At 30.8% G+C, this 22,486-nt stretch overlaps 2 protein-coding genes across 2 annotated transcripts; one reads left to right on the forward strand and one right to left on the reverse strand.

Moving 5' to 3' along the window:
- The first annotated feature begins 203 nt into the window (after positions 1-203).
- On the forward strand, positions 204-1,132 carry LOC125073043 (39S ribosomal protein L51, mitochondrial). Its single transcript, XM_047683727.1, has 4 exons — positions 204-399; positions 491-610; positions 696-840; positions 928-1,132. Exons 1-4 carry the CDS (start codon positions 338-340, stop codon positions 1,069-1,071), a joined length of 471 nt encoding a protein of 156 aa, XP_047539683.1. The 5' UTR covers positions 204-337; the 3' UTR covers positions 1,072-1,132.
- Positions 1,133-3,593: 2,461 nt separating this feature from the next.
- Positions 3,594-21,008, reverse strand: LOC125071879 (glucose dehydrogenase [FAD, quinone]-like). Its single transcript, XM_047682301.1, has 7 exons — positions 20,849-21,008; positions 8,530-9,440; positions 7,800-8,016; positions 7,190-7,391; positions 6,202-6,413; positions 5,647-5,796; positions 3,594-5,109 (listed from the first exon to the last, which is right to left on the reverse strand). The coding sequence occupies exons 2-7, from the start codon at positions 9,411-9,413 to the stop codon at positions 4,897-4,899; spliced, it is 1,878 nt and encodes a 625-aa protein (XP_047538257.1). The 5' UTR covers positions 9,414-9,440; positions 20,849-21,008; the 3' UTR covers positions 3,594-4,896.
- Positions 21,009-22,486: the final 1,478 nt, after the last annotated feature.

Below are 22,486 nucleotides of genomic sequence, written 5' to 3' on the forward strand. Positions count from 1 at the left end.
TTCCTCCAATTTTCACCTTGTAGCCCTAATAGTGCTTGGAATTTCTAATTTCCATATTTATTTTTTTATTTTATTTATATATGTTGGTTAGACACTTATGGATTGTAGAGGTTCTATGATTTATCTTATAAATAGTGGTTATGTACTCTGTGCTTATGTATGACTATTGACAAATGACAATATTTGACAACTGATATTATAAAACCATATTGTTTATTGAATTTTAAATGTCGTAAAAAAATATCTTTATTTTTTATTGTTAAGAAGAAATGTTTAATTAATTACATTCTAAATGATAAGGAAGTTTTAAGCTCACAATTGATAAAATTATTTAATAATGGAGTGGTTGAGTTCAACAATACTTAAAACGTTCTGGCGACCGACTGTTAATACTATTAGGTTATAAAACTTTTTTTGGAAAATGAAATTGAAATAAAATTCTTTTTAAATGCGAATTGATTCCTATATATAAATTAAATTAAATTTTAAGGACGAGATATCATGCAGACAAAACAAGACTTGTTCGGCGTTATGGCTATGAAGAAAAGATTTGGAGTGGAGGACTGATGCCGCGTTCAGAAGGTAGACGATTGCCAATACCAGAGTACAGGTAGAAGTTCTAAATGCTTTGAAAATCTTATGAAATTTAATTTAAAATGCGTGAAAATTACGTGAATGTGATTTTTTAATTATAGACCATTAAATCCGTGGACTCAACGTCGAGCATTATTTGGTCAAAATGATTACATTGACATCCTGGGCTCTGGTGAATTGCACCCGATAAAGACGTTGTATACAGTGCCTTCATGGATCAAAGGTGTTAGTGGCCACGAATATCATGTAAGTAGATAATACTGTAAACATTTATCTTTTGGTATAACTAGGCATTTAATGATAATCACATTACAAATACATTTTTAATTGCAGATTCTTTTAAGAAAGAAAAAAATGTTTGCCCGTACTGGTGCTCCGATGATTAGACCCACTAAATGGAAGGAATATGAAAAGAGATTGTCGTTCTTATATAGAAAACTTAACAGGAAAACCAAAACTGGTCCATCTCCTTGTTAAATGTTATGTGTATATTAAAGGTTATTGTAGTAAGTAATTAAAGTTAGTGAATCAAATTTTATATACTTTTTATTAAATTTTTGAACCAATTTTCAGATTTTAGGGGAAAATAAATTCAACATAATAGATTTAATATAATTCTTTATTTTAAGTTTTAAAATATTGCATCTTTGACTAGTGGACAGATATATGTGAATTTACAAGGAAAATTAAATTAAAATGCTAAAATATGGTTATTTAGACATGTAATTTAATTTAATTATATTAAAAAACAAAAGGAAAGCTTCTGAAGGAGTCAACATTTAATAAAAAACAATATGTAATAAATTTATATAACATCACGTCAGACTAAAACAAGATGACCCATACAAAATTACATGATATGGCTTTATATAAAATAGTCAACAATAATAAACCCATTGACTGCTAACATCGCCTACAGGCGTAAAAAAATTGTCAGACCACCAACGACGCCTTAAGGTCACAACACTTTTGACCTATATTTATAGGAAATATATGAATGTTAAAATAGTTTATGGATTATTTTAACTTTTTTTTAAATATTTTCATTCCCATAGTTTCTCCAACTGACGCTAATAAAATAAAAGCTTATTTATTGGCGCATAATCTTGAAATTTTAAATTGTTTAAGACTATCTGTAGTCTGTACACATGTAAAATATTAGGTATACCTATTTTACGTGTTTATAAATAGTCAAGACGTTAGACGCCGCGCCGCAGTCGCTTTAAAGCGTCACCTAGTCACATGGTAAAAGTCGAAATTTATTTAGTCAGTTGCTAGCATATTGTGGGCTGTAATTAAATTACTGCAGTCAATACAAATATTTAAAGTGATAAATAAATAAAGAATTATAACTAATATTGTGAGTAATTAAAAAAAAAATAGTTATTTATTTTTATTTTAGTTGTGATGTGGGCACATTAATAGAAGTAATATTTCTATTATTATTATAGCTAGCGCCGTCCTCTCTGTTAATCGTCCATTGTGTGGCTTAATATATATTTAACATTCTAAAATTGTGTATAACTACTTAGTGTAAAATATGTTTTGTCGAGCCTAGAAAAATTGCAGAAAATCAATACGAAGTAAATTTTGAGGGGCTCCCACCTGCGTGATTCCTTTATGAACAGCTTCTAGTAAGAAAACTGAAGTCGTCCGCCGTCGTCGCTTTTAGGTGTTAGATTTAATATTAGGGATGTTTATTTTCGATAATTTAACAATTTTAGAGTTAGAATGTAACTGCTATTTTTAATTGATAGTTCATTTATTGAAAAATACTTAATACGCATACTAAATTTTATTAAACAAATTAATATTAATAGAACTGTTGTGTATAGAAAATCAATAATTTTTTGGTTTATCACTGGTTTTCTATAATGAAAAATGGCTTGGTGTACAGAGCGCACTTTCGTGGCGTGGCGTACGTGGCGGTCAAAGGATTAACCTATTTTCTAAATATCGCTCATAAAGACCCCCTCAATATTTTATAAGCCTCAATAGCAACACTAGCTTGCATAACGAAACAAGTGTTTGACCTTCTTTCCATCACTCAAGAAGTTTTATTGAAAGAGGTTGCTAGTACTATAATAACTATAAAAATATTTTCCTAATTAAAATAATACGATCTATATGTACCTAACATAATGGAAATATGTTGTAAATTTTACAGCAATATAGTATACTAGAAATATATACATAAATTATTTAGCCCGTTTATAGCAGAAGCTCAACACATAAAATAGGCTTTAGTTTCCGCGATAATTTGAGCGAAATTTCTTACCGGCGAGCATTTTTTTTTAGGTCTTCGAATAGCCAGTAGTCGCTGGGAGCCAAATCTGGCGAATATGGTGGATATAGGAGCATTTCGAAGTTCAATTCATGTAGTTTTACCATTGCTTGATTGACTTGTGACACGGTGCGTTGTCTTTACGAAAGAAATTTTTTTTTCTTCGCCATATACGTACGTTTCTTTATAATTTCGGTCATCAGACGCTCCAGTAACGCTATATAATATTCACTGTTGATGTTATTTCCCTTCCCATGATAATCGATGAATGTTTACACCATGCACATCTCAAAATATCGAGGCCATAACCTTTCCAACCGATTGTTGTGTTTTCGGGCGCGTTTGACGAGGTTCACCAGTTGCTGTCCACTCAGATGACGATCGTTTTGATTCCGGAGTGAAGTGATGGTACCATGTATCATCCATTGTCACATCAACGCAAAAAATCTGGTTTGTTACGTTTAAACATGGCCAAACACTGCTCAAATGAGCCGAGATGGCCCAGTGGTTAGAACGCGTGCATCTTAACCGATGACTTCGGGTTCAAACCCAGGCAGGCACCACTGAATTTTCATGTGCTTAATTTGTGTTTATAATTCATCTCGTGCTCGGCGGTGAAGGAAAACATTGTGAGGAAACCTGCATGTGTCTAAATTTCAACGAAATTCTACCACATGTGTATTCCGCCAACCCGCAATGGAGCAGCGTGGTGGAATATGCTCCAAACCTTCTCCTCAAAGGGAGAGGAGGCCTTTAGCCCAGCAGTGGGAAAATTTACAGGCTGCTAATGCTAATGCTAATGCTAAAAAACACTGCTCAGAAATATCAACATGTTCTTGTTTTTGGTCAACAGTGAGTAAACGCGGCACCCATTTTGAACAGAGCCTTCTCATAGTCAAATGCTCATACAATATAAAGCCACTTTTCGATCATTCAAAACGATCATGTGCATTTTTTTTATAATTTCTAGTGTTACCGCCTCATTACGTCCACTGCGTTCTGTATCATCGGTGTCTCTACGACCACGTTTGAAGTCAGCAAACCAACGGTTTATTGTTGTTTCTGATGGAGCAGAGTTCCCATAACACTTTCCAAGTCATTGCTTCGCCTGAACGCTATTTTTTTAGCTTTTTCTCGTCAAGAAGCAGTGTAAAATTAAAACACGAAATTGTGTTTGATCCATTGTTTTGAAAATAACAAAAGTAGCGTCACTCTTAGTACAATAACTCAAAAATTTAATGAATAGAATATCTTGAAATTTTAACAGTTGTCTTTTTAAGATTAGTACTAACTGCAAAAGAGGTGGATGAAATAAAACCAGCGCCATATATGTGTTAGGCCCGGGACTTTTCAGCCCATGTAATATGTGCTATATAATTTTACATTATAAGACTAATGATAATAAATATCAACCGACCTTCAAACTCCTGTTATTTATTTAACAAGATGCACACTATATCGTGATATGTAAGAAACAAGGGTAAACGGGGTACTTACCAAAGGACTAGATTGCTTAATTTATATAAGTTAGTAGCATTCGACGCTTTTTTCACGCAAAATGTGATTAGATTTTAAAACCGATTGCTAGAGCATTATATATTCTCGCGTCGATTTTAGAACCCTCTTTTGTTTTCGTCAATTAATAAAATTAGAACAATGCGAAAACATTTTTATGATTATTTATTAACTATTCTTAATTAACTAAACATTCTGAATTAATCGAATAATCGCCTGAAATGAATGTAATATGGAAGGGTTATCACATTATGTAAATTGTACAACAGAATTAAATGAATAAAAATATATGGAAAGGTGTAGTTTCATACTAGTTGCGTACCCGGAATACCTTGTGCATTGGCAAACCATGAGAATAGGTATGATAATATTCGAAATAGACAATATACATAATTCGACGGTAAGTTCTTAATACAAAATTAACATAATACTAAATCAATATTTATGCTAATTGGTTTCTTTGGATTTACGTAACGCTTAAACAACGATGAATGAGGTATTCATTATAAAGGTTGTATTGGCGTGTTCCAGTCTTCTTTTATAAGATCTGCTGCTTTTTCTGCAATCATAACAACAGGAGCATGTGTGTGTGAAGCTGGTATACGTGGGATAACTGACGCATCAGCTATTCTTAATCCTTTGATTCCATGTACTAGTAATCTGGGTGATACTACTCCTGTTGGGTCAGCTGATGGTGCCATTTTACAAGTACCTACCTGTGGATATAAAAATATGGATTTTAACTGTTCATACAAACCCATTTATATAAAAATGACGTCTGTGGTAATTAAATCGTTTTCGCTGTTGTTCGCTCTATAGTGCGATTCAATGCTTGTAATATCGATGACATCGACATGACAGTATAATATTACAAGCGATTAGTAATAATATTTCTGTAGTTGTTAAAAATAAGGGACAATAACTACTTAAATTTGTATCATTTGAAATTTAAGTTCTGTGCCATAAATGTGCACGCAAAACTAATTCCACTTGGTCTGATTACTTAATTATCTGCATAATGGTAGTAGTTCTAGGATCTATTATATTTAATGAATGTTCTTGAAACAAACTGTGAAATACTGGATGTGTCTGAAATGTAACCTGCGCATAGATATAACAATAACTTGTATACAATACTGTTTAAGAAAGATGCAAGGGAGATACTTTTACCAACCAATATAAAATATAGCACAATTACAGAGAAAATTTAAATTGTTGACAAGAACAAAATATTTATTTTACGGTATGTATACCTGATGGTCCAATGTTATCGAAGTCTGCATTATAGCACATTCCCAATATTCTTCAGAATTAAAGGCAAAGTTTTTACAATTAGGGAAAGGCGTGTCGTGTAATCTTGTGCCGTATCGTTGAAATGCTTTTGTATTAATTATTCTTTGAGCCTGTTAAAAAATATATTGCAAGTAAGTTTGACAGCTATTAGTTATTTAAATTTAAATTTTTAAATGGAAATTAATTACGAATTTCCTAGAAAAGTAAATATGTTATGTGATGTTTTTCTTTACTAAGAAATCTTTTAAATTTTAAAAATACGTATTAAGTTCGATATTATGTTTCAAACACATTTTATTAAGGGTCGAATTGGAATTTTAAATTGAATTCGTTTACTCAGTCCGGATAGGGTATAAAAAGATAACTTATCATATTATAGTAGATATATGTAATTAATTTCAATTTCAAATAACAAGAAAATGTAGTAGGTACATGCTGTAATTTAGGGTAGTCGTTTGAAGACCCTCCAATTAGGAGACATTTTTTGTTTCTAAGTTAGTAAATAAAATACTTACAAATCGCACGCCTTCTTTTATAGCCAGCAAGTCATCTGGGTGGTTAAAATAGTTAGGTTGTATTCTAGGTTGATCTGTGAAGTTTGTAGTACGCAGAGTTACGCGCCCAACGCTGCGGGGTCGAATTAGAATAGGATTCAGCGCGAAAGAATTCTGACGATCTTGAAGTGACAGTGACCCGTAAACTTCTTTGTACCACTCATCCGTTACACCTGAAAACATTTTAATAATGATTGTAGAAAAGTGCATCTTAAATTTCATTGATTTAACAGGAAGGAAGGAAGGAATTCTTCATATCTGTTTTGTTACCTTAATATTATTTATTACTATCAAATGTATTTTATATAACGGGACAGCAATTATCTGCATGCGACTTGAATGAAGTTTTAGGAATTATTTTTATTTAAATATAGAAACATATATATATATAAATATATTTTTTTACTATCGAAATATTATATGCCATTCTTTTTTATTCTTCATTACAAGATAATTATTTTTTTCGTTTTAATAATATAATTGGCGCAGGAGTCAAAGAAACATGTTTTTATTCTTATTATTAGGGATAAATTAGTAGTTAGTGGTAGGGTTAAGTAGGAAAAAGTAGTCTACTTTTTGTACTTTATATTCACTTAGTAAGATCTGCGAACAGGAAAAAAAAATACAAAATCCTGTAAATAAATAAGGCATATTTTATAACTGTCTGTATTTGTTTCATTTCATATAGATTATATAATATTATCTTAAAAAATGACTATTCAAAAGTGCTTTTAAAAGCCATTCGTTTACATGGCATACAGTTTATTTTAATTTTCATTTACAAGACATGATTTATTTCAATGCAATAATCGTGTTATTAAAAGCAAACAGTATAAAAAATTATAAAAAATATTTAATTGCAGAAGCGATATTGAATGATCGTTTTCATTCACAATCCTTACGGGCCTCTAAATCATGACATTCTTAAAAAATACTAGAGTAAACTTACCCAGCATAGATCGTATTATTCCAAGTAAATCTCCAGCTAGGGAACCAGCTCCCATTACCAGCTCCATATCAGGCCGGCCTTCGCCAAGGTCCTGGCCGTATTTGGTTTGGGTAAAGGCTAATCCCGCTGCGCCACCAGGAATAGTAAGTGGGCCTTGTCCCAGCATATACAGTGCTGCAGATGTTGGCGATGCCGCTAATATCTGTTGGATTGTTTATGTATTATTTATTTTGTGGAATTAATATATAAAGCGAGCGTTTTCCCATGAAATGGACCTGATATGATTAAAAAACCGTCTGGGTAGGTACCACCCACTCATCAGATATTCTACCGCCAAATAACAGTACTCTGTATTGTTGTGTTCCGGCTAGAAGGATGAGTGAGCCAGTGTAATCACAAGCACAAGGGACATAACATCTTAGTTCCCGAGGTTGGTGGCGCATAGGTGATGTAAGAAATTGTTAATATTTCTTACAGCGCCTTTGTCTATAGGCGGTGGTGACCACTTATCAGGTGGCCCATATGCTCGTCCGCCAACCAATGAAATAATAATAAAAAAAAAAAACATAAACATTAATAGCTACAGCAAAATAAAGTAATAAATATTTACATCGTTTACGCATAAATTTGTTGTATTGACAATGAAGGCATTTCCTGAAAATGTGATGTGATCTTGTAGATTGTAGCCAACAGGTAAATTGGCTAGAGTTTTAATGCCAAGTTCGTTCAAATGTTCCTCCGGACCTATACCAGATAGCATCAGCAGTTGGGCCGAACCGATAGTTCCAGCTGCCAAAACAACTTCCCGTCGCGCAAATATTCTTTTCCTAGAACAATACAATTTTTAAAGAATTAAATAATTTTAATAATTTTGATCATACAGAATACCGATTGATAAATATTTAATTTTTACAGAATTTTCTTTTATTCACGGAACGAGTTTTGTTAAATTATATTGCTTTAGGCAGATTTGTTTAATGGATAATAAAGTTTATACCATAATAAGTTTATGTTACACCCAAGTTTATTGACTCATTTGTTCATTTAATATAATCATTGATATAAATAATTATTTAGAGTGCCTCTACTTGCGTCAATGTCCATTTTATGTTCGTTCGTTTCCTATATTTCATCAATTGTATCATAATTAATTTAAGGAAATTTATATGTATTTCTTTATCAATTATGTTATATACCGTAGTAATAAAAGAACCTGAGTTACTGATTAATAAAAATATGACACTAAGTTATGATATATAAAGCTTATATTTTTAATAATACTTTCTTTTTCATTCTCGTAAATTTTATGAACAACTATCATTATATTTTTTTCATATTACCTCTTGCCATTTTTCACGAACTCCACTCCATTTGCTACTTTAGTAATTGGATCAATTAAAATCTTCGTTACGGTTGAATACTTTGAAATTTTTAAATTTCTTCTAAAACGCACCGGTTCTAAAAAAGCTTTAGATGTGCTACATCGTCTACCGTTCCGGATAGTAGCCTGAGGCTTTGAAAAACCAATTACTTTTTCCCCATTAGGATCGTTCCATTCGTAGCCAAGTTCTTCACCTGCCTCCTTAAATGCTTCATTTAAAGGAGTAGAATACTTGGAATGTTCAATGTCTAAATATCCTCCTACACCGTGATAGATTGAACTTCTTAAGTCATTTATTTTTATATTTTCAGATTTCTTAAAGTACGGCAGTATTTCGTTATAACTCCAACCGTTATTACCCATTCGAACCCAATCATTGTAATCCTCGGGGTGACCTCGTTGATATATTAAGAAATTAAGAACACTGCTTCCGCCGAGAACTTTACCGCGAGGCATATAGCACACCTTTCCTCTGAGATCTCGACAGGCCTTTTCTTCTGGTTCAGAAGCGTAACCCCAATTCATGGGAGTTATTGAAAGAAAAGGAGCAAATATCGGAATGTCTGAAAAGTAATTTTCATTGCCACCTGCTTCTAAGAGAAGCACTTTCCATTGAGAAACTTCTGATAACCGATTGGCTAAAACGCAACCGGCTGATCCAGCTCCTACCAAAATAAAATCATATTCTTGACCGTCTTTAGGAGTGTAGTCAGGTACAAATCCTTCTTTTTTGTTGCGAGGTAGTGGTCGGAATAAATTCGTCCAGAAATCAAAAACATTATAACTTTCTAACGATGCTCCGGATATATTTAGAATAATACATAGATATATTGATAGCCGCATTTTGATATTTATTTTCTATTTTCGTCACTGAAAAGATAAAAATACAACCATTAACCGTTTAATTGGGTTATGTTCTTTACTCTACACAGTCAGCTTATTTATTTTAACCATTTATAACTACAAACAAATGCACAATAAAGATAAGGAAGATTAATAGCAATTTAACGAGGTACAAAAAGTGCGACCCCTTAAGGAAGGCTGCTAATAAGTCAACGTGAATTAAGTTGGTCATTTTTGTATTTCAATTAGTGTTGTATATTTTGCATTATTCAATGAAAATTAAATATTTCTACATTGTTACATTATAGATTATTTATAGCGATGGGTCGCTATGCTATTAATATTCGAAGGCAGTTCTTTGTCATAGAGTTAGGTATTTATATTGCTTGAATACCAGATGAAACTTTAGCTACCGAAGCAAACTAATTATTAAATCATATCAGGTTCAACATGATTCGCGGTATATCTAAGACGAGTCTAGCATTTTTATGGACTCCGTTAAAATAAATAAAAAAATATTACGTATCGGTAAAATAGATACAAGTCATAAAATTTGTAACGAAAATAGTGTTGCCAGACGCTCGGAATTAGCCTGACATGTTATTTTACGGTCCTGTCCGGCCAAATATTTACCTGTCCGGTCTATCCGGCTTTTGTTAGATTTTTTGTCAGCGCAGCCTGGCCGTACTAGCGCCTGCAGGGTGAGCGAGGGAAATATTATTTGTACAATTTTTTAATAAAGGCTCAACAAACGAGTTTTCTTTATCAATTATCTCTTCTGATCTAACATAGTAGTGTTTTGCACGAACTGTTTTGTATTAACGATTAAACAAGACTGATTTTTATTTTAATCACTCAATATAACAAAAATATCGGCATTAATGCGAATAATCAACGTCCTAACAGTAACAGCTTTTGGGCTGGTGATTGATTATCCTTTCCAGCCTTAATCGAGTTTTCAGACAAAAAAAGGTCTGGCGTCGATAAATTAATATTTTATCATAAGCGAGAAAATCGCGTGTCGTCTAAATTAGTTCGCATAACAGTTTTAAAAACAGAATAATTCTACTTTAATTTTCATACAGTCAGTTATATCCTAACTTATAGATTTTGACACTGATTTTATTTTTATTAATGATAATAACAGAAAATATTCCGTAGTACATTAGTATTCCATAACGCAATAAACTGTGTAAATGATATTAATGTCATAAAATCCGAGTATAACGTAAATCGGGAGCTTCCACGTTTCTCAGATGAGGAGACGTTTCCACAGCAGACATAATTGTAAGGTTAATGTATTGTTAATTATGTTTGACATGTACTTGACCATAAACGGATGTAATGGTTAGTTAACGTGAACAATATTTATGAAAGAATTACCATGTCAAGTAGGTCACGTCACAGACAGAAAACAATTACATGAAGTTAATCATTTATTATGTCGCTGGTTAATGTCATCATCATTAAGATTTAAATGCATCGTAAAATAATAAAGACAACACTGCACGGTTAACAGAGAGGATGATTACTTCAAAGCGTAAAATTAATTTTGACATTGTAAAAGTAAATATACTGTATTTAACCGAATCATCTAAATATATATAAAAGCAAAATACTACTCACTGATTAATCACGAAATCTCAGAAACTGTAACAACTACAAACTTGAAATTTATCAGGTATGTTCCTTGTAATCATTCGCTAAGAATTTTCCGAATTCCGAGGAATTAACGAAACTAAGGTAAAACGGGGGTAGGAAGTTTGCATTTTATCAATTTCGTGCGAGTAAAGCCGCAGGTTCAGCTAGTGATATTATATAACCATATCAAAATATAATTATATTGGACAGAAATATATCTGATCAGCAATAAATATACAAAAAAATGTATTTTTTTAAGAGAATAAATATGTAATGTAATACTGTTCGATTTAAAATATTACTTGTGTGAGATATTTAGTCAGTTGTGACGTAGTTATATGTTTCAATTTGTTTTGATTAGCAAACAAGTGCCGATCGACTCAAAGGTGACCTGCCGTTGACATGACATCAACAAGACAAATAGAAATAAAAATAATAGGCCTAGACCAGTTACATATCGATTGTCGTAGTCGTTTGTAGAATACCCCAAAATGTATTGGACGTAAGTAATATGCCACGTAAAGACTGACAGATGAAAGTCTGTAAATGACGCTTTAACTCGAATTGAAGGCATTAATTTAAACCAGTTAGTAATATAATATACTGATCACCAAGTTCAAGACGGTTAAGTAGGTGGTACTGCTCAGATCTAAAACATTGTAACTTCATTTATACTATATTCTCATAAGACTTATTTAGAAACAAAGGTTTAATCTTACATGTAGGCAAAGAATAAGTTTGAACTTTTTTCATTTATTTTTTCTACTAGCCTTAGAGTAGGACCGAAATTGGAAGAATGCCAAGAGATTTGCAACTGTTTATATAATCAAACTTCACGGTCTGAAGTATAAGTTTGTATTTTAAAGTATTTTTTTTAATATACCTGCACAAATTTTTGAAGCTTTCATAGGTATTCCACTTTAAATGCCATATCCCAGTGCTAAGACATAAATGAGATTTTTCAACAAGACGACTGTTAACAATTATCTTATAAAACATTTTAATGGAAAATATTTATAACTTTTTATAAATTTATATACCATATGAACAAATTTACAATACTGTATGCATATGTACAGATTTTTCAGAATAGGACAGACGAACTTTTAAGCATTCCAGGGACTCATCGATTAGGTGTCGGGTTCATCGTGACCTAACTTTGCAAAGATAATAAAGATATTGATCCAATGTATATACAGATTTATTCATTATACATTGGTTTTATTTAAATAAAAAATAAATTAAATTATTATATTGAAAATAATATTGATTTGTAAATCAAAAAATGATGAAAATGATTAAGCATTATCATGCTATTATAATTTTATAAAAAACAACTTGTTAATAATTATAGCATGCGTTCCATATGCACATATATTTTGGTATCAATGTCAATTGACGGTAAAATTACGAAATATATTATCGTATGTTGTAACATCAATACAGAGGTCATTTTAAATTATTAAGTTCTAGTGACGTAAGACTTGAATGTCCTTGTTTTAATTTTAGCCGACTTCAAAAATACCTTTTTTTTATATATTTTTTCCTCTGCAGCTTCGTCGATTTTGATATTTATTTTATTCAATCGATTGGCAAAAAGCACTCCTAACATTAGAATAAGGGTAAAAACTAATGGATTTGTCATTTCTTCGATCGTATTACTCGATCTTTTCACTGTTTGGGAGCCGATTTTAATGATGTAATGGCAAAAGTATGATTTTCAACACAACAACATTCAACAATCAAAAATTTGCCCAAAAAACCTATTAAGTGAGAATAGGTAGGTATTGTAATTAGGTAAATATTATAATTAACTTTTGTTTATGAATACGTCATACTGGAAACATTTTGATGTCGGATTTTAATTTTATTTAATTGTATATATGATGATTTTAATTTTATTTAATTGTATAATTGTATAAATGAATTTGGTGTTTCATATTACGTACATATGTAGCATATTGTATCGTTAAATGTTTTATATTTAAAATAAAAAGAAAGCTTATATAAACAGAAATACAAATACATAATTAGGGCTTTTAGACCTTTGACTTCGATTATTATGTTCAAATGAAAAAAACGATTGGCTGATATAAAATAAACCTTACATTGCGTTTAAGTATTTGATGGCCTCAGCGACGGTTTCAAATACTATTTTATTCTCAAGTGTTCGCTTGGATTGAAAATTTATATTTAAACGGAATGGTTCTCGAATTAAAATAATAATTATAATTGTCATTAATTTTTAACAGATTAAAACGGATTACATTTCTTTTGGCTTTTGATGTCGATGATGTCGGTGATGATAATGATGGCTTTTGATGTAGAAAATAAAAAGTACTAATTGGACTGCCAAACAAAATTAAAAAATAATTATAAATATTTAATTTTAGAATTGCTTGAAAAGAATATCTACCTCATCAAAATTACTGTCCAATAGAAAGAGTTGATGAGATAAAAAAGTTGCCTAAATGACTAAGAATCCTTTCATTAAATTCGGTTCAGTGGTTTGGTCTTCAAAGAGCGTCAGACAGACAGACAGACAGAGTTACTTTCGCGTTTATAATATTAGTATATAAATATTGTGTTTACCTATAAAAAAAAAAATCGTGATTGTATTATTGTCATTTCTGTTGGTTGTCCTAAAAATAAAGAAATAAATAAATAAACATAAAACTCTTCTTCCTTTGTTCTATATATTTATATGGATACTATATTGTTTGCGTAGCCTGGAACGCGATATTGCTACATTAGGCGAGGCAATGTTTCAACCATAACATTTAGAGTTTTATAGGGTTTATGTAAAGACAGTTTACATATTATCTAAATTGAATTGGAACGTAGTATAATGATACCTGGTACATTTTCATTTCAATATTTGTATTTTACTTAAATAATACGTTTACCTGTATGTATTATACAAAAATGTAAGAACATACAATTTAAATATGTCGTTGTATTTATTATTCTATTTTTAAATTACGTTATTTACAAAAGACAGCCACATAGGTCTATTTATAATGTTAGAGCTGGAGACTCCCTTCGGGGTGGCTTTTAACAAAGCGGCAATACTTACAACTACGTCACAATATATTTGAATATATTCTTGTAAAACAATTTTATATATTTTCACAATGAAATTGATCACTTTGATAGAATCAGTTATGAAATCGTTGTATAAACAGGAGAAGTAAGGATAAGCTTTTAATGCCATATTTCCGATACGACCAAGTTAATCAATTCTTCCTGAGGCAAGGTGTTCGTTTCTATAAAAATATTCCGGTGATATTTATTCTTTGCCGATTCATAATTTTTTTTTTGATAAAATGTTGAATAATATGCCCTAATTAAGGCATATTATTCCCGGTTCTTTTCGATAGAATCTACATTCCGAGTCGATGGTAGCTGGTACATTTATTACTAGTAGTGGGTCGCACGCAAAACTTCTCGTTTATTTAGCAGTTTTTAACACATTTCGAAACCTATGACAGTTTTTTTTTATTCAATTTCATTTTCTGACGATATCTGTTCTCACGATTTACATTGTTTTTTTCTTTCTTTACAGCCATTGCGTTCTCTACGTGGCCAGTAACTTCTTTCCTCGTCTCTAAAATTAATTATTTTTTTAAATCATAACAATTAAATTAATTGCAAGAATCCTCTTTATTTTTCTGCACATCTACAGTTGGAGCATAACATTTTTTATGTGCAGTTATCGTCCCATAATCACTGGGACATAAATCGGCTTACGCTACGCTATGACGCCTCAAAAGTGATCGTAAAAGCCTACTTGAATAGAGTATATTTTGATTTTATATCAAAATACTAAAATATAATTTACAATATTGTGTAAAAGTTAAAATAAAATAATAAATATAACGTGTATCACGGACGGACAATAGATTTTACATATTCAACAAATAACTTATTGAAAAGGACATTTGCATATTGTTTTCCAGGACTAAAACAATTTAAGAAAAATACGACATTTCTAAATCCATTTTACGGTCGCGGCACCTTATCTTTTTAAACAAATAATTCGTATTAAGCGTATTTAAATTATGCAATAAATTAAATTATAATGAAGTCTGATCCGGGAAATGTGACTCTTGCATATATATTTATATGTAATTTAGAAATAAAAGTACATATTAGATATAAGAGCTGAGATGGCCCAGTGGTTAGAACGCGTGCATCTTAACCGATGATTTCGGGTTCAAACCCAGGCAGGCACCACTGAAATTTCATGTGCTTAATTTGTGTTTATAATTCATCTCGTGCTCGGCGGTGAAGGAAAACATTGTGAGGAAACCTGCATGTGTCTAATTTCAACGAAATTCTGCCACATGTGTATTCCGCCAACCCGCATTGGAGCAGCGTGGTGGAATATGCTCCAAACCTTCTCCTCAAAGGGAGAGGAGGCCTTTATCCCAGCAGTGGGACATTTACGGGCTGCTAATGCTAATTAGATACATAACGTATGCGAGGGGTCGTGACACCCTAAAACCGTATACGTCAAATGTACATCAACCCTTCTAAAATTAGACAATTCGAAATAATTTTCGTCTATTTGTTGAGGCGTCGCAATACTTGGTTGAAAGCAAACACGTTATCCAGAGATAAACGAACATATCTAACTGGTTTGCCAAAAAGATAAGAAACCTTTCTTTACTTTTATTATTTTATTCATCACTTATTATTATCTCAATAGTTTATTTGTACAATAAAAAGTAAATTTAATAAATATAACTGAAGTCTCTAGCTGCGATAAATGTATGCACCATATTCTTTGTCATTTGTCAATGCATAACTATGGTGAATTAAACGTTTATTTTTATGATATTAACGTTTAACTAAACAAATGTTTACTTTTACTAGTCTAGCATACCAGCCCCCTATCGCTAAAGGGAGCCTCTCGTTTATTATTTTGGGTCGAGGATCTCGTTAGGGTTAGCATTAATCGCAAGTCTTGTACTGCTCTTCACTGAATTATTTTCCAATACCGTATGTTCCGAGTTCGAACTTCAAGTAATACATTATATACGAGTAAGAGTATATAATTACATATATTTATACGGAGAAACTTTTATAAATTTAACGTAATAACTAAAACGGTTTGCGCTCTTTTTAAAGTTTGTATTTGTTAATACTATTTAAATGTAATATCAACATGTATATCCATTTATCCGTTTCGTTAGAATCTACATTGGCACGCGGTCATATTATTTTTAGGTGCATCTATGCGTTAAGACGAGGTAAAACAAAAACCACACTTTTTTTGTTACAATTCAAAGTTATATATTTTTTACAATGTAACTTGTTATATAATTTAATTTATTCTATATAACAAAACGGGCATATAACATATCAGCACTTTAAAAAGTACTAAAATAAGATAAGATGTTTTGAATTGAACGAATTGATATAACTGGAGGTCTTTTATTTACTCGCCTATTTACTAAAATTGCTACACCTCCGGCGACCTTTAGTAGTGACATTATGGTAATAACCAAATTACATTAATTCAGTTGTTATTTGGAAAAAAATATTCATGTAGTGAATCTCTGGATGCGGCCCTGTACTCGTTTCCTTTTAAAATCAATGCAAGTAGGTCAGCAATGCACGCCGGTATCGATATTTTTATTATAAATTTTATAAAACGAAAGAACCTCGATTCTCAACGAAAGAATTATGATTCTCTATTGTGAAACAATAAAGTTGTGTCCTCGTGTTGTTATTCGTTGTTACTTAATAAATTAAGATTAAACGCACAAAATATCTTTCGAGCAGACCTTATATGTACGTTTTATATTAATTAACTTTTGGCTACTGTAATTGTGTATATTTAACATTAATTAGCTGTACTGTATAGTTACTATAAGTATTTGAAACGGGATATTTTCCATGCTTTTTTTTTAATTGGTGGAGCTCGATATTCCGACATTATCTACGAATATCTACGAATGTCAATTCGTCAAATCGATGTCAATATCAAAATACTGAGTTTATAGTAATAAAAATAACCATGCTGTATAGTCGCTGGAAATCCTTATGCGCATAAATAATTATATTTAAAATTGAACCAACTGATGACGTCTGGTTACTACCGTCTATTGATTATGAGATATCAATCGTTGAATCAAGTCAATGCTCCGCATATTATGGAAGCTAAGAGGCTTTTATTTGGTGGTAGGGGTTTCTGCTAGCCTTCTGGGTAAGTACCCATTCATAACTCATCATCACTCATCTTCTACCGATAAACAGCAATACTTAGTATCATTGTGTTTCGGTTTGAAGGGTGAGTGAGCCAGTGTATACTCAGGCACAAGGGACATAATATTTTAGCTCCCAAGTTTGGTGCCACATTAGTAATGTAATTAATGGTCATTAGTGATCAGCACTCACCATCGCACATTTACACATCCGCCTACCGAGTATATGAAGAAAATCTGTTGTAGCTATGAACAGAGATACAAGCGTTGCTGTTTGTTGGTAGAATATTAATTATTGATGACAGAGTAACCTACCCTTTGGGGCGAGCATCACCGGCCAGCAATAGTGTAGAATAAATAAAACATTAATTAAAAATATATAAAACGTTCCTATATAACTCCTAACATTATTTACTTTAAAGAACAAATGCTATTTATGTTAGAAAGCAACTATTCAACTAGAAAATTTAATGTTAAAATTTTACATATAATTTTGAATTTACTTTATACTATAAAGTTCATAGTATGAAACTTATACGTAAGACGTTTTGCAAATTGCGCTGTACAAATTTAAAAAAAATATATAAACTTAATAGTTAGTGAGATGAGAAATGAAGATTTAAGACTTTGGGAGAACAATGCAGCAGGAGTTAAAAAGTGCGGGAAATAAAAAAAATGGTACTTACTGAATTATATTTTACTTACGTATAGAATATTATTAATGATTGTTTTGACAATGAGTTCAAGCTTCTGAATTTTAAAAATGTTTACATTTATTTATACGAAATCAGTTGTAGCAATATGGCACTAAGTTGTCTTATGGAAATTAGGCTTTTATTACAACAGCACGACGATTTTTGTTGGACTAGATTGAATTTACTTGTATTATTATTTTATTAAAACCTTTTTGCTTATTTTATTTTTAATAATATATATATCTATTTCATTTACTTTATACGGTATTAGCTTTATATTTACGGACGTTATAAACATTATTTCCTAGTCATATTAAAGCTGGGCATTGGATGATCCATTTCGGTGTCAGCATCGTACGTTAGGTTAAATCAGATTTTAAAACAAACTTTGAATTTGTTGAATGTTTATTTAATTAGCTTGTAGTTTGAAATTTTTGAATTGTATTTTTTATGAATAATTATCAAGGTCATATTTGATCTATGGTCACCAGTGAGTGATTAGTATGTTGCTAGCATAGACTAAGTAATTTAAAAAGTATCTATTTGACTATGACTAACGAAGGCACTAAAAACTTGAATCAAGTTATCGTAAACATCAAATATATTTATAGATATCCTGAAATAATAAACATATATATCTAACTTTTTTTGCAAACCTCGTCGCTAATTTGTAAGGTGAAAATTAAAAAAGTTTCTCCAATTAGTACTTTGGGTATATCCAGTACATTTGGAAAGAACGCATATTATTATCATGATTATCGCGAAAAGTGCGGCAAGTGTCTTCAGTAAAATCTCTCATTATTATATTTAATATTATATTTGTAAACCACAAAACATAAAGTGGGAATAAATTAAGATTTTTCAATTAGATAGTCTCATAAATAACACAATTTATTTTGATAACATACATTACGTAGTGCTAATAAATTTTCGAGAGAAACGGTGCGAGAAATAGTTACCGCGCATTTTAAATCTCAACAATATTAAACGCGATAGATTTATTAAAGCTTATTTTAAATATTACCTTAGTTAATCATATTAAAAATGGGGAGCGATATTTGTTACATCAATTACTGTTATTTAATTAACAATCTATAAAATGTTTTTCCACAATCCATAAAAATTACAAAGATACTCTATCAAATGTCACATATTCTTTAATCCTTTATATCTTATGCTAATTTAATTGTGGACATAGTGACAAGACGACAAATAAATTTAACATAAATGACTCACTATTTCTGTATACGGGTACTACTCAATGAAATCAAATCATAATATACTTTATTCAAGTAGACTTTTACAAGCAATATATAAAATGAAGTTACCACCCGTTCGGAATGCAGATACTACCGAGAAGAACTGGCAAGGAAGTCAGTAGTTACTCTTTTTCATATTTGAAAAATACTAGGGTATTTGTTGATATTATATTTGAATTTGTAAATAAATATATATAAATAAATATTTTAATCAATTCCAGTAATTTCTTGCAATAAGCTTTTTTAGATTGTAGCTATTTTTAAAGCTCACCCAGAGGAAATAAATGCACTGTCGTATTCCTAATTTTCTTATGAATGACGAACTCTGTTGCATTTGTTATAATATTATATCGATTTAGTATTACTAAGACATATTAATTGGATTTATGAATAAATCAATTTTAAGGTTAGATAGTAAATATTCAATCGATTATGAGTATAACCATATTGTAAGATATCACACAAAGTAATTCGACTTTGACTCTAGGAGGTTTCCTGTCCTGGGACTTTGAAATCGTCGAGACTTCCCAAACTCAATCTTCAAGGATAGGAATAAATCGAAGCTGTAACAATATTCATGTTTCTTTTTAGACAGTCTTAAAAACAACACATTAATTTTGTAATTTATATGAAACCGATTTGTGTATATAAATAAATTAAAAAATTGTTACGTCTTTATTACGGATTAAATGAGTCACGGCTGTCCGCTGGTCTCACAACAATGCGCCGCTTATTACGAAATTGGATCTTAACACGTTTAAGTAAACAGGACAGTGCACTTGGTAGAGTATGTTAAGGATTATTGCTCGTGTCGTCGCTTAATAAATAGCCATACACATGACACGCACGATCTAAACACTGCTGAATGAATATATATGGCATGTAGGGAGCAATTGAGATGGATAGGCACTGTACGCGTATGTATGTTAATACAGCAAGTTTACTAGCAGTGTGTACTCTATTGAGAAATACATGTTATTTCAACAGATCCTTAAAATAGTTCCAATACCTATAAATGCATTTGAGCTTGCCGCATTCCAATCTTTGATGAATGATTAATTAAACTTTATTTCAAGATTATTATTATCATTATATATCATTTATTGATCTATTTTATTCTGCCTAATCAGATTTATATATATATTTTTTTAATTCATAGATATATAAAGAAGATTGTTCTCGACTAGTAATAAGACATAATATACATTAATAGTGTGTTGATCATTCAATTAATAATATAAATGGAGCATTAATTTAATCTAAAAAGTATATAATTTTGTATAAATATATTGCAAGCATTATTTGGCAATCAAAATAGCTATATTGACGTGGGTCAAGTTCACCTCATAACTAATCGTGAATGTTGAACAGAAATAATGATCTAGTTTTTGCATTCCTTAAACAAATAATGCTGTTTATGTAATGCTTTTATTTATTAAAACTTAAATGATCATTTCACATAAAGATGAGTTTCACATAAATTAATTGTTAATTTAGGCAGTATGTTTTTTTCAGGAGTCGGTAGAGTAATTGTATTTCAAACAAGTAATTGTGTAAACACCGCAAATTTTATGTTTCACACTTATCCTGAATTATACGTATTAAAAAAGCATAATAATATAACTTACCTTTTTTAAAAAAAAGCACATGTCACAGGATTTTAATTTTTTTTTTTTATATTTTTTTAATCAAAAAACATTGCACTACATTCAATTACCACGACAAGTTTTATTTGGTTCACTGAATTATTTTTTAATTTTACTTTTTTTCACACGCATGACGCTCGGTCTAAAGTGTATATTGTATTGGACGTGGGTTTGCAGCACGCAGTATCATTTAGCATTTTAAGGCCGCCCGATAGACTGACCTTGGGGATTGACCATTAATATGGTAGTTTCGAGTGTTGACTCAGGGATAGCAAGATACATCACGTAGGATGTTTTTTTTAAAGTTCGGATTCAAACTACGTTTATGATTATTGACATATTACTTATTTAATAATTAAATATTTAAATGTAGTGCCATTGTTTATTCTACAGTATATTCGCTTTTTTAAACTCGATTTATTGATTAATTTAGATATGAGGAACTCAAGAAAGTTTTAGTAAAGAGTATCATATAAATTTATATTTTTTTATTTAATTAAGTGAAAATTGGTGTGTACGTGCCAACGCTGGATATGCGTTTATCATATGTTAGTATTTATTATAAGTACATATACAATGCGATGCTGATCGAACCTGTCAATAGAGCATCGGTTCACGATTTTTTTTTAAATTTTATTTAATTTACAACATCCACGGGCTCACAGTTGCCCGTGCCTTTTTTACATTTTACTTTTATAGATTTTGGCGTGTTAATATTTTTACTGAACATCAGCAGATCTTCGCTGGAGTTCGAGCTTGTCGTCTTCTTGGAAGACGTGGCGCACACTGCCTTTTTTTTCGTTTTAAAATAATATATACATAATCCATAATAAATAATATATAAGTAATTCTTTTAGTTCTATTTATTGATCCAGGGAGCCCTGCTCCGCGCTCGCGGCTTGCCTTGCGGTATAAGTTGCTGGTTCGATTCGGACCACTTGAGCTATTGTTGTAACTAATCTTCGCAATTCACTAAAAAGGGAAATTTTATTAATTATTATAATTAAAAAATACAAATCATATCAGATGAAAACGGGTAACTATTTTTTTATGATCTATATTTTTAGATAGACATTTAATTTATCCGAAAATCCTTTTAAAATATCTTCTAGGAATATAATTAAATAAAGTGTATTTTAGTCCTGATCTTATTATACTGATACATTATTTATAAAAAATCGCATAATCAATTACAAATTTGCAAAAAGAAAAGTCTTCTCAAGGGATTTTATAACAATAAAATGTATGAACGCATTGCAATGACTTGATAAAGCCTTTAAGCAAAACAAAGCAAGGTGAGGACTGCTTTTTAAATTTTAAACTACCTCTATCATCACAGATCAGATGTAGATAAAATAATATACCAAAAATATAAAATTTTTAGTAATAGATTTATTTATGAATGGTTTTAAATATACTAGAGAAAGAACGAAATATAGCTGTCTGATTGACAAGTGCCTTACATTTTAAAGAAAATATAAGCAAAATAAATTAATCATAAATCAATTTAACATAATGTAAACATTATTTTATTATTATCTTAAAATATACTAAGGTCATTTTTTAAATGTTACTTACTACACCAAGTATCTAATATGGCTGTTTACGTGCGTGTTATGC

The sequence above is a fragment of the Vanessa atalanta genome, chromosome 2 (assembly GCF_905147765.1).
Source record: "Vanessa atalanta chromosome 2, ilVanAtal1.2, whole genome shotgun sequence".
Lineage (NCBI taxonomy): Eukaryota > Metazoa > Arthropoda > Insecta > Lepidoptera > Nymphalidae > Vanessa > Vanessa atalanta.